This window comes from Pangasianodon hypophthalmus, chromosome 16 (assembly GCF_027358585.1).
Source record: "Pangasianodon hypophthalmus isolate fPanHyp1 chromosome 16, fPanHyp1.pri, whole genome shotgun sequence".
Classification (NCBI taxonomy): Eukaryota; Metazoa; Chordata; class Actinopteri; order Siluriformes; family Pangasiidae; genus Pangasianodon; species Pangasianodon hypophthalmus.
In genome coordinates, this window is record NC_069725.1 from 3,189,183 (window position 1) to 3,202,402 (window position 13,220).

Genomic DNA, 13,220 nt, shown 5'->3' on the forward strand with positions numbered 1-13,220 from the left:
AGAACATTTTGTTAAAAAATAATTTAAAGAACATAATTGAAATTTTATAAATGTGCACATATCATTCCTATAAGATTTTTAAATTAGATTTAAGATATATCAATAAATATGTATATAAAATAATAAATAAAAGAGATGAAAATAAAACTCAAGATGAAAAATAATTTTATATATTTGGTACCCTTGCGGCTGCCGTAGTTGTAACTCCGCCCATCAGCCGGTGTTGTTTCTGTATTGAAACATGCTGGCTAGCAATCAAGGTGACTTCTGTGCTTTTAACGCTAATTAGTTAGAAAAAAACAAATAGACTTTTATTGAAGAAAGGTATAAGCGCGGATTCTATATTTGACAAAGCCAAATTAGATATTTAATGGTTGTATAAATAGCCAGATATTTGGTAAAACTATTAGCATAACGGCTAACACATTCGGCTAGCGGTGCGGGCTAACTCCTCTTAATACAGGTTTTGTTACTATGGCAACACATTTAGGTTACTGCTTTATATGTAAAAACTAAGCCTGCTCTTGAGTAGTTTTGTATTTGATAAAATATTCATAGTTCACCGTATCTTTCATAAAAATCTTTCATTTCATTCCATAAAGTGTAGAGAAGTATGGTAGCTAAAGGACGGAGTTTTGGATAATATCCGATTTTGTGAATTATCGCGATATTAAGATTGAAGATTTTTATTTATCACATGCACAGTTATATACAGTATATAACTCTCAGTGAAATGAAAGCCTGGCCTAGTCCTCTATAGACTGTGCATTTAAATACTAATTTAAAAATAAGAAATAATAATAAAATAAATAATAATAAGAAATATATGTACAAGTATGTGCAAAAAGGATGTAAAAAATATGTGAGTATGTTACATGTAGTAACAATACAAAGAGCAAAGTGCATTGTGCAGAGTGACTGAAGAGTCTTTATGGAGTCTTAAGGGGTCTTTATGGTGGAAATAACAGTGTTGAGGAGTCTGATGGCACTGAGGGAAGAAGCTCCTCCTGAACCTCTGGGTTTTAGCCATCAGACTACAGAAGCACTTGCCTGATTGCAGCAGGCTGAACAGACAGTTACCAGGGTGGGTGGAGTCTTTGAAGGTTTTAGCAGCTCTGGTAGATGGTGCAGATGTCATGCAGAGAGGGGAGAGCAGACCCGGAGATGAGTTCATCACTCTCTCCAGGGCTTTGTGGTCCCAGGTTGAACAGTTTCTGTACCACGCTGAGATGCACTGAGTCAGCAAACTTTCTAAAGCCCCAGTATAGGGCATTTTCAGGATCTCTGGGGAAACACTGAATATCCTCAGCAGTCTCAGATGGTACAACTGTTGTCAGGCTTTGTTCACCTGAGCTTGGATGTGATAAGTCCAGGTCAGGTCCTCAGAGATGTGTACTCTAAGGTACCTGAAGCTGCTCACACTTTCTACAGGGGTCCCGCCGATCTTGAGTGGGTGTAGCTCCACTGCTGCCTCTTCCTGAAGTCCACAACCAGCTCCATGGTTTTGCTGATGTTCAGAGAGAGACAGTTAGCCTGGCACCAAGTTTCCAGTTTCTCTACCTCATCAAGGTAGGCGGCCTCGTTGTTGTTGGAGATGAGGCTCATAACCACTGTGTCGTCAGCAAACTTGACGATAGAAGTGGAGCTGTGAGAGGACACTCTGTCGTGTGTGTAGAAAGAGTAGAGTGGGGCTCAGGGCACAACCTTGTGGGGCTCCAGTGCTCAGGGTGATGGTGTTGAAGGTAAACTCACCCACTCTCACTACCTGGAGTCTGCCTGTGAGGAAGTCCGGGACCCAGTCACAGAGGGGGACATTAAGTCTGAGGTCCATGAGCTTGGAAGCCAACCTGTGTGGGAATATGGTATTGAAGGCTGAGCTGTAGTCTGTAAACAGCAGCCTCATGTAGATCTCTTTGTTGCTGTCGTTGTGGATGAGGGTGGTGTGTAGGACGTAAGATATGGCATCGTCAGTAGACCCATTGGGGCAGTAGGTGAACTGAAGTGGGTCGATGGTGTCAGGGACGGAGGAGCAGGTGGAGTTTTTGATAAGCCTCTCAAAAAAACCTCCTGACAAGTGACATGAGGACTACAGGATGATAGTTAACATCTAGTAGCTAAACAGGTGTATCATATCTGTCTCTGAATGAAATAAACTACATTAATAAACTAACACCAAATTTCCATACACTGGGGATTAGGTTTACGTCACTTGCTAATACATTGATTTTCCACCAGTTTTCTCCCTAATTTAGTTTTGGCCAATTCCCATCACCAGTTATGTTTCCTCTATCATACAACAGCTACCGGTCCAGGAGGGAGAAGGCTATCACATGCTTCCCCCAAGACACATGAAGCCAGCCAACCACATCTTTTTGAACTGCTGCTCATGCTGCGTCACAGGGCGGCATAACACACTTGGAGGAAAGCGCTATCCGCTGTCTTCCGCATGCATGAGATCACAGACGCCCGTGATTTTCTAGTATCGCAGTGATTGATATGGGAGAAAGAGAAACTCCCGGGGACAGATGGCTTGTGCATCATCAGGATTCAAACTCACAATCTCCAAACGATATGGGGGTGAACGGTACAGGAGCCCTGTACTGTTTCTTTTACCGTCAAATCGCATCATGTGCTGATCTATCCATCACTACCGAGTGACAAAAAATATTTTTATTAAACCAGATAGAAAAACAACCAAGGCAGGTGATAATATTTGCTCGTGTCAAATCGTTGTGATATAAGGGAATAAAACAGTCCAGGACATGCTGTTATAGCAAAATAATCAACTTGTAACAGTTGTAACAGTAACTCCGCTTCATTACACTACTCCATTTTTTTTCTTATAACAGCACAGCACAAAGTGTTTTATCCCTCTTCAAGAAGAATTTCTATTTGTTTTTTACTTTCCTGAATGCAGCATATAGAAGATATAGGCCATGCCTTCAACATCGTGTCACATAAAACAATATGTAAAAATGTGACTCATTTCTGACCCATGTTTAATTATAACAGTGATGCAGGGGGAGGTTGCTGAAGGAATGTAGGTTGTTGAAGTCTGTTTTTCGATCGTATTTGTAGTCGGCTCTTTCCACAGTGCCATTTAAGTGTTAAATGGATATCGTCAATCAAACCGTTGTATTTTCTTCTCTTGTGTCAGGTTAAATGTGGATGAATGTGGCAGCCAGAATGAAGCCGGTGATCTGGAGGATTCTGAGCGAGGCCCTCGCTGTGCGCTCCGGGAATACGGTTGCTGAAGGGAAACACCTGCGCAGGTGTGGAAACAGCGCTGTAATCTTCAGAAACCTGTCGCTGAGCTGCCAGCTGTGTGGAAAAACTCGAGAAAGTTCCAAGAGGAAAGAGCTCTCTGAAAAGAAGCTGGTGTGTAGAGCATGTGTTTGTCATATGGTTTGTAGGAATTATAAATAAAAAAAAAAGGAATTCAGAAATTTTCTGTCTTCATGGCATCAAAGGAGTGTTAACAGTGATGTCAAGTGAAGCTGAATCTAATAGTGTTGGGAACATGTCAGTTTCAGCAGCTTGGTTGAAAACACATGCATTTTTAATTTTATTTTTTTTCGTAAATACACAGGAATAAGATAAGTGTAAGCTCTACTATGAGTACAAATAGAATGTTTGAGACTCCCACTATTTTCTCTATCACAACAGAGTGTGTGTAAAGTCAGGAACCAATCGGTACGTGTTGAGTAAAAGCCACAAAAACATGATACAGCGGCTGAGAAAACGCGTAGAAAGTAAAGGTGAACATGTAGACCATATGCTGTAAATAATAAATACAAAATTTTTACTCTCATTGGTTCCCTGTATAAAGGAGTCAAAATAGGAAATGCACATTTCAATGTTTAATTTTAACTGTGGAAGATAGAAATAGAAGCTGCGTAAAAATTATTATAAACAACAAGAATGATGAAGTGATGTATGAGAGTAAAGTGATGGTTGAATCTGTCTGAATCTGCTTGGATTTTTTTTAAACAGTAAAGGTGCTGGCTGAAAAGGTGCACCTTTTCTGATCTGATATGGAAAAAGTCATACGATGCACACGCTGTAACCTTAACAATACTCTTACCAGTCTTAGCTAGTCTTAGCTAACTAACCAGCGTAGCTTGTTGTCTAGATCAGATTTATTATCATCAGTAATGCAGATGAAGTAAAGATTGGTTTAACTTTGAGGAGGTTGTTTGTCTTTGCTGTAGTCTTGAAGACACATAATCAATAGAATTGAGTTGCTGTGTGCAGCCACAGTTAAAGTGGAACGTCACATTGTGTCCCAGAAATAGACATCTTATTTTATAGACATTTTTCTTATTCTTGGTTACATTGCAAACCCGGAATATAGACAATGAAATATTTTCAATTCAACAGGTCATACATTTTCTCGTATTCTCTCAGTACCATGACTCATTTATTCACCATCAGTGTGTCCTACATGTTTGTTTTTCTCATATGTTTTCCATCTTGTGACCTAATTGGTCAAATGAGGAAATAAAAAAAATGTTTGACATCACTCTCCTCTTTTCTGAAATGTTGAACCTATTTCAAAACTCTGCTGTGACCAAAAAAAAAAAAAGCTCTAATGGCGACACTATTTAGAGCTTACTCTAGGATTACATAAAACATGTTGGCAGTTGAGGAAAAAAAAGCCAAATCTTAAAGCAGCTTTACACTTTTACCTAAATATTTATCGGAATCTCGGAAAGTTGGACATTTTCGCCCCCCAGAGACAAATCGGTGACGTTTCACCTCCTAATATAAACGAGATTTTATTCTCCTCCTGAGCTGTTAATCTCAGCCCCTGAAACTCTGATGTGCTTCTCTAAGGTAGAAGTCATAAAGTTTCCTAAATAATGTTTCCTGTCCTTTTTTCTCTCCCCCCCCCCCCCCCCCCCCCCCCACCCCCCCCACCAACGTCAGACACGTTATTTCGTGGACCAGCGCAGGGTGAAGTTCCAGGCCGGGTCGGGAGGAGACGGAGCCTGCAGCTTCCACAGTGAACCTCGCAAAGAGTGGGGTGGCCCGGACGGGGGCAACGGGGGTAACGGAGGCGACATCATCATAAAGGGTAATGCTGTTAATGGCCACTTTATTTCATTCTCTTTTTTTAAATTTATTTTTATGAATATCACTCAAGGTTGCTTGACAGTATACAAAAGAAGACCGTGTTAATGTAGTAGATTTCAGATAAAGTAATAATTATTATATTTAATACAAGAATGAATTACTGCTTCATCAGTAGAAATTATATGTTGTAAACAATATACACTGCTTCCTGCTCACACTCAGATTATTTAATCTAATTTATTTACATTTTGGAAAACACATCTACTATCATTTACAACAGCGCCAGGTTACAAAAAGTGGAAAATTAAAACAAAAGACATGAACAAAGAGAAGAGTTAAACAAATTCATGCATTAAGTGGAAAAAAAAAATACATTGCCAGTAGTTTAATAAGTGAATATATGAAATATCCCAGTGTTGTAAGACAATAAATAATCTTCTTATTTCTTATTTGCCATTATACAGCAGTTAATTCCAGTGCGTTTGATTTGATTGGTTCAGTGGCATTCCATGAGTGCTTATATCACTGTTTCACTGTGTGTATCACTCCGTTCATATTTGCTACGTAAAATTCCACTTCCAAGTTTGAAATGGTTACTACAGCAATGTTAGGGACATCATCAATGCACAGGGCAAACTATACTTTTCATGAATATAACTTTTGACATAAAATATAAACACTCATCAGATGAAACTGAAAAGGAAGAAGGGAAGCCAATTTCACTGGAAGCACCTTTAACAGGAATGAACAAATCAATGTGAGGCAGCTAGCTGATGGGCTATAAAATGAGTGCAGCTTCTTCGGGATCTATTTCTGCTAGCAGTGCAAAAATAAACAAAACATTTGACCAAACTGTATCCAAAAAAAGTCAGTTACTTGATATTAATTTCTTATTTATAGAATTCAATTCAATTCATTCATTTTTATTTGTATAGCGCTTTTTTACAAAGGTCATTGTCTCAAAGCAGCTTTACACAAACAAAAGTAAAGTGAAGTGTGTGTGTGTGACGTCTCTGATGAGCAAGCAGGGCGACGGTGGCAAGGAAAAACTCCCTGAGATGGTGATAGGAAGAAACCTTGAGAGGAACCAGGCTCAACAGAGAACCCATCCTCATATGGGTTTACACTGTAGTGTGTGTGTGTGAGTACAATGTGTGTTGGTGTAGTCCATGGAAAACAGCTGAAGCGTTTTCGTGGCAGTATGAAGCATTGCCGGTGGACAGGTCCAGAGTGAAGGGGGGGAGGTCTGGATCACCGGCAGCTCAGGAGTGATGCTCATCTGGTCCAGAGCGTAGGGGGGTCTGGATCACCAGCAGCTCAGGAGTGTAGCTCGGCAGAAGGAGAAGGAAAGTGGTTAGGTACACTCACAGTCACCGTGTGGAGATAAAACTCAACATCCACGAGTCCCCCAGATCTACTCCTTTGATAAAAACACTAGTCGCTAAATGCTAGGTTAAATAAATAAGTCTTCAACCTCGACTTAAACACTGAGACCGTGTCTGCTTCACGTACATTAACTGGGAGGCTATTCCATAATTTTGGGGCTTGGTAAGAGAAAGCTCTGCCCCCTGCCGTGGTTTTGGCAATGCGTGGTACTGATAGAACTGTTTGTATAAAAACATTATAAAAATAACACAGTTGTGCGGTTACACTGAATATCAGCATTACCTGCGGCGAATCACAGCCCTGCCGATATTCAGTATAACGACACTCCTGTTCGTGCGATATTGCTTATTTATAACAAAAAAATTAATGCCGCAGCAGAATCCACCCTAATCCAGTAATTATACAAAATTGCAGCTTTATTGTGGTGCATTTCCTTATTTGTGAATTCATATGCATATTGTTGTGTAGCTTCCTGTTTTAGTATAGTAACAAAAACTTAATGTCATTACTGTTTTTTTTTTTTTTTTCTCTGCAGTGAACAAGCAAATAAAGTCGCTGTCTCTCATATCAGCTTCATATCAAGGAGAAGACGGAGAATCTGGGAGGAGTAAGAACTGCTATGGACGCAATGCTGGCCCAAAATACATACCAGTAAGTTTGATTTATAACACACGCTACATGAGATACATACACAAGTCCAAAAGTCTGAGTCCACTCTGTCTGAGTCTGAGTTAATATTCTGTGTGGTACATGATCACCCCTCCTGCCTTCAGTCAATAAGTACACACTGCACTCGACTCAGCTTGAAGCAATTGATGATGGAATATACTGTATCATGATAGCTATTAAATTAGATGATTTAAATGCCAGAAAGTGTGTCATCTACTGCATTAAAGGCTTTATTTACAGCAGGTGACTAATCTAATCTAATCTAAAGGTCACAGCTATATCACAAGGCAGGTGAAAATCTCTCACATGGTAACCATAGAAACAGCAAAGCTACAGCTGACGAGGAGAATTTTAAACATACATATCAAAGACAACATTTAACCAAAGAAAACATTTGACCACAAGGAACGCCGAGGAAAAAAAAAAAAAAAAAAAAAATTTTACCACCTTTTCACGTACTATTTATAAGACCATACCTCTGAGAGCGATGAAGTTGAGAACTTCTCGATGCGACTGGATGATGAAATATTTCACACAGTGTCACAAGCCTGAACTGGACTGATGAAATGATGCAATTAATTTGTTATTAATTAATTAGTGGATATATCTAAATTGATTTAGTTTTACTTTTACCTCAATATTAACTACTGTTCAGTCCACACTTTTATGCCATACCCACCACCGTCACGCTCTAGAGCTTTCCTTCACAGTTTTTCTCTCTTTGTATTTTTTAATTTAAAAAAATATATATTTCTCCATGTTTTGCTGTCAAATTGTGTTTTAGTTTTGATTTGTTCATATGCACCTGCAAATGTGCATTCAACATTTTTTTTTTGCATTTTTATTTATTTGTTTGTTTGTTTATTATATTTTTAATTTATTTATTCATTCTACTTTTTTCTTTCTCTTAATTTTCTTTCCTTTGTGCTCTCTCTCTCTCTTCCCTAATAGTCAATAAAAAGTCTTCCCAAGGTGTGGTTGTGGTGGGAAGAGTTTATGGGGAAAAGGAAAAAAAAAAGAGTTTATGAATACAGACATGTCTTGCATTGACTTTGGCACTTATTATTTGTTGAATTTATGATCATTTGTGTTTGTAATAAATTTTGTGTGTTTGTGTAGGTGCCCATAGGCACTGTGGTGAAGGAGCAGGGCAAAACAGTAGCCGATCTTGCTCATCACGGGCAGGAATACGTGGCTGTTCACGGAGGAGGAGGAGGAAAAGGCAATCGCTTCTTTCTTTCCAACGAAAACAGAGCACCAATGACGGCCACAGCTGGAGAAAAAGGAGAGGAACGAGTGCTCCAGCTGGAACTGAGGACAATGGCACATGCTGGATTGGTGAGAGAGATGGGGAAAGAGAGACAGATGCACTGTGACAGATGCATATTCTTCTATCCTAACAGAGCAGTAGTCTTGAGACAAATGGAAGATAAAACAGGAATGACACTGTGGATTTACTCTTTCAGTGTCACTTAGAGATCAAAACATACACCTGAAAAGTACTTAAAGTGATATTTCGGCTAAAAAGGCCCCCTTTACCCCAAATGTAATCCATGAGCTAATACATGCTAAGCCTCTAAAGTTTGCTCCTTTAGTTTTATACTAGAAAGAAACATCTAGAGTCTGGTTTAGCATCATGCAAACTGCATGCCTATGTTTATTATTAACATTATTAGTATGACTGTTAGTATGTAGTGTTTTAATAGTTATGGGCAGAAGATGTCACTAATGAGACATTAGTGACATAAAGTGTTTTGAAACCTAGAAACAATTTCCAGCACAATCGCAGCACAATCAATTGAATTTCAGTGTTTCATGAAGTTTCTTTTTGCCGGTAACTACTAAAAACTGTCGTAGCTTCATCGTGAACCTAGAAACCTTTCTTGCTCAGCACACACCAACATAAGACTGTATAAGAGACATGCAGGTGGAATTGTACGTCACACGTTATTTGTAGTATGATATCGATCGTATCTGGTTTGCATGTTTAATTGTTGAATACAATGTTATTCTGCTATTTCAAGAAGTTGGTTATGTACAAATAGTATTATTGAGCCATATGATGGGCCTTGTTTGTCAGTTTTTTTTTTTTTTGGAAAGTTATCTGTAAATGTTTTCCCAAGCTAAAAATATTTAGCCAAACTAAAGATTCCTGCCAGATGTGCAAACATTTCGGTAACGCTTATTTTATTTATTAGTGACAATTTAATTTATATTATAATTTGTGTCCTGTTATGGTTTTGATCATCTTAATTATTTTAACGAAAGTCTTTGTTTCAGAATTTACCAGTAACCAGGTGCTACAAAACCTTCAGTAATTACAAAACCACAGTAGGATAAATGTATACGTACCTGATTGTGTGTGTGTGTTTGTGTGTGTGTGTGTGTGTGTGTGTGTGTGCCTGCTCCCAGGTCGGGTTTCCTAATGCAGGAAAGTCATTGTTGCTGAGAGCGATCTCTAACGCCCGTCCTGCTGTAGCAGCTTATCCCTTCACCACGCTAAAGCCACACGTGGGCGTTGTTAAGTACAGAGACCACGAGCAACTAGCAGGTACGCGTATACCGCTCATCAACATTACAGTAATTGCATAACCTAATAACTAACAGTCATTTATATTATTATGATTTTGTATTTAAAAAAACCTCACAACTTCTGCTGTGTATTGTGATGTGAACATGACATTTGTTTACTTAAGCAATATCGCATGAGCAAGAACACGGTTATACTGAATATCGACACGGCGTGGCGATTCGCCGCAGGTAGTCACAGCTGTGCCGATATTCAGTATAACTTTATATAATTTTATGCAACAGTTCTATAAACAAGAAATTAATATTGAGTAACTGACATTTTGGGCACAATACAGCCAAATGTTTTATTTATTTTTGTGCCGCTAGTGGAAATAGATCCTGAAGAATCGCACTCACCTTATAGCCCGTCAGCTAGCTCGCTCACGTTGATTCCCGTTAAAGATGCTTTCAGTGAAAGTGACATCCCTTCTTCTTTTTCATCTTCATCTGACAAGCTTTTATATTTTAAGTCAAAATTTATATTCATGAAAAATGTATTGTTTGCCCTGTCCTCTGATGATGTCACTAACTCTACTGTAGAAACCGTTTCCAACTAGGAAATGGAATTTTATGTGGTGAAAACCAGCAGAGTGATACACACAGTTAAACATCCCAGTGCTTATAGTTATAATAAATATAAGAACTCTTAGAACGCAATCAAATCAAATGGACCGGAATTAACTGCTGTATAATTGCTCTGTAACACTAATGACTCAGAGCTAGGCTAATGACTAATGACTCCCATTCAGATGTGCTTAAGTTTAGTAGCCAAACCTAAACCTTTTAAAACACGGTTTTACATTAGTGGGTGATCCCTATTGCTCATAATATGTGAGAAACACTTACTTTTTTGGTGGTTGAACCTCAATTGCTGTTTTATAGTATATACAGTATACTGCACTATGACCCCATTATATTATAGCCTATATAGTGCTGAGGTATATAGTGAACAGACATTCTGGTTTCACCCTGCCTGTGTTGGACATTTAAGTAAATAAAAATAAAAATTATTCCTGCAAGAATATATTTTTTTTAAATTGATCATATGCAAATTAACATTTGAATTCCTTTTTTAATAAATATATAAAGCATTATATGCATTAAAATGTTTTCATATTATTTCAATCATTTAAAATATTATAGTAATAATAATTATTATTATTTTATTATAGTGTTATGTGTAATATTTTAAGATATTATATATTATGTTAGATTAGCTTATATAAATTAGTATTATCTTATTGTATAATAAAATAATATTAAAAGAGCTAATTTGATAGCTTGAACTTATGCATCCACATTAACTCTCTTTCTCTCTCTCTCTCTCTTTCTCTCCCTCTCTCTCTCTTTCTTTCCCTCCCTCTCTGTCTCTCTCTTTTGGTTCAGTGGCTGATATTCCTGGTATAATCCGCGGCGCTCACCTGAACCGTGGCCTCGGTTTGTCTTTCCTGCGTCACATTGAGCGCTGTCGCTTCCTGCTCTTCGTGTTGGACATGTCGTCCCCGGAGCCATGGGATGAGCTGCAGTGTCTGCGCTCTGAACTGGATCAGTATGAAGCCGGTCTCTCTCAGCGTCCTCATGCCATTGTGGCCAATAAAATGGACCTGAGCGGCACAAAGGAGAAACTGGAGGAGCTGAGGAGACGAGTGGAGCAGCGCATCATCCCTCTTTCCGCTCTTACTGGGAATAACACAGAGGAGCTGATCATCCACCTGAGAGAGCTCTACGACGACCATACGGGACAGACGATCTTCAACTGGTAGACATGAAGAATGAGATATTACATATTGAATAATTCTTGTAGATCTTGATTCTCTATCAGAGAACTAATGTTACTTTAATGAACAGTTCAGCAACGCTGTTTGAGGTGAGTGCGTGATGATTTAGGCATGCAGTTCATCTGATCATGAACTGGAGGCTATAAGCATCTCTTGCTCTTTGGTTATATTTGCCTCATAGCTTCAGTGCAAAGCCAAGGAGGAAATGTGAGACAGCATGTCATGTCTGATTGTAGATTTTTGCACTGTGATGGCCAGGATGAAGAACAACTTCTGAACTTCAATTTTAAGAGAGTTGGAAAATTGAAAGATATATTCTGGTCTAATACTGCTTTCACACTTGGTGTTTTTTTTTTCTCTCCTCTTAGTCACCTTCGAACATGTAATGATTTATAAAAAAAAAATGCTGCTGGCATTTTATTTTTGACAGTGGTGTTGTTATAAAAGTTTTAAAAAGTTTTAAATTAAATTTAAAAAAAAAACATTTTCCAAAACATGACATCACACGCTTTTTTTTTTTTTTTTTAACTTCCTGCCCTGTCAGGTCACAAGTTGCGGAAAGGAAGAAAACCAAACATGGAGGACAAAGTGGTGGAATGAATATATGAAGATTTACAACATGTACTGAAAATATTTAATTACCACTATTCCGCATTGCTGTAACTAAAAATAACAGCGTGTTTATTTTGGGGACTTTCACTGGTATGCGATACGACGACCCACTTTAACTGTGACTACAGTCAAGTCACGCAAGCAACTCAAATTCTCTTGATTTTCTGCGTCTGAAGCTACAGCAAAGACAAACAACCTCCTCGTCACCAGAGTTAAACCTCTCTATATTCACATGAGGCCCCACCTCACAACTTACAGGACTTAAAGGATCTGCTGCTAACATCTTTGTGCCAGATACCACAGCACACCTTCAGAGGTCTTGTTAAGTCCATGCCTTGACGGGTCAGAGCTGTTTTGGCAGCACAAGGGGGACCTACACAATAGTGGGCAGGTGGTTTTAATTTTATGGTTGATCGGTGTATACATCCATCCATCCATCCACCCCTTTTCTGTACCGCTTATCCTACACGGAGTCGCAGGGAGCCAGGAATGTAAAATGAATTTATTTGTTGTTTATTTGATCTATTTATTAAATGCATTTCTGAATAAATATGTTGTTGAATGTTTATTACCATAGGTCGTGTCTGCGGTCTAGATCACTAAGATGTGTTGTGACCACTCATGTCATCAGCTTAGGACAGTTTGTCAGTCTTGGCAAATACTTGAGCATTTTAATCTCATCTCTGCCTCCGTTATCTGTAGTTTACCACAGATAGGAATGTGAAACCTGATAACAGAATTGAAAACATGCTTCCTTGAATGTCACCTCTGTATCAGTGTTGATTATTTTCCTATAACTGCACACCCGCAAGAGTTTTATTCCTTACTTACGAAGCAGTCACAATACCTCCAAGGTGTACTCAGTGCAATTCTCATAAGCAACACTAGATGGCAGTTTGGTTCATTAAAAGGGTTAGTGTAAACAGACTGTCACTGGTTCAAAGGTCACTTTAAACTTTTATTTGTATGAATAAAACCCTTTATTGTTATAATCTAACATTTTAAGCAGCAACCAAGCACATTTAATTTTATTTCAAGGCACAATTATTCAAGACAAAAGTAGACAGTGTGTTATGTTTCTGCTGCAGCTGTATGTCTAAGACAAATTGTACTTCCAGGACAATTTAA

The 13,220-nt window shown here is 38.5% G+C and overlaps 1 protein-coding gene across 4 annotated transcripts; it reads left to right on the plus strand.

Annotated features, from left to right (window-relative positions):
* The first annotated feature begins 153 nt into the window (after window positions 1-153).
* Window positions 154-13,077, plus strand: mtg2 (mitochondrial ribosome-associated GTPase 2). Of its 4 annotated transcripts, none has more exons than XM_053240468.1 (8): window positions 154-260; window positions 3,158-3,378; window positions 4,930-5,077; window positions 6,998-7,113; window positions 8,251-8,469; window positions 9,544-9,682; window positions 11,089-11,461; window positions 12,025-13,077. In XM_053240468.1, the coding sequence occupies exons 2-8, from the start codon at window positions 3,163-3,165 to the stop codon at window positions 12,086-12,088; spliced, it is 1,275 nt and encodes a 424-aa protein (XP_053096443.1). In that variant the 5' UTR covers window positions 154-260; window positions 3,158-3,162; the 3' UTR covers window positions 12,089-13,077. The 4 variants fall into 4 exon arrangements, with proteins under 4 accessions (XP_053096443.1, XP_034167467.2, XP_053096444.1 ...); XM_053240469.1 differs by having other exon boundaries at window positions 189-324; XM_053240470.1 differs by lacking the exon at window positions 154-260 and adding an exon at window positions 363-463.
* The last annotated feature ends 143 nt before the right edge of the window (window positions 13,078-13,220 follow it).

Excerpts from the sequence above, each read along its gene's own strand:
- mtg2 (XM_053240468.1), top strand. The coding sequence starts at position 3,163 with ATGTGGATGAATGTGGCAGCCAGAATGAAGCCGGTGATCTGGAGGATT. Across the intron at positions 5,078-6,997 it reads AGGCGACATCATCATAAAGG|TGAACAAGCAAATAAAGTCG; the intron begins GTAATGCTGTTA and ends TTTTCTCTGCAG. Across the intron at positions 8,470-9,543 it reads CAATGGCACATGCTGGATTG|GTCGGGTTTCCTAATGCAGG; the intron begins GTGAGAGAGATG and ends GCCTGCTCCCAG.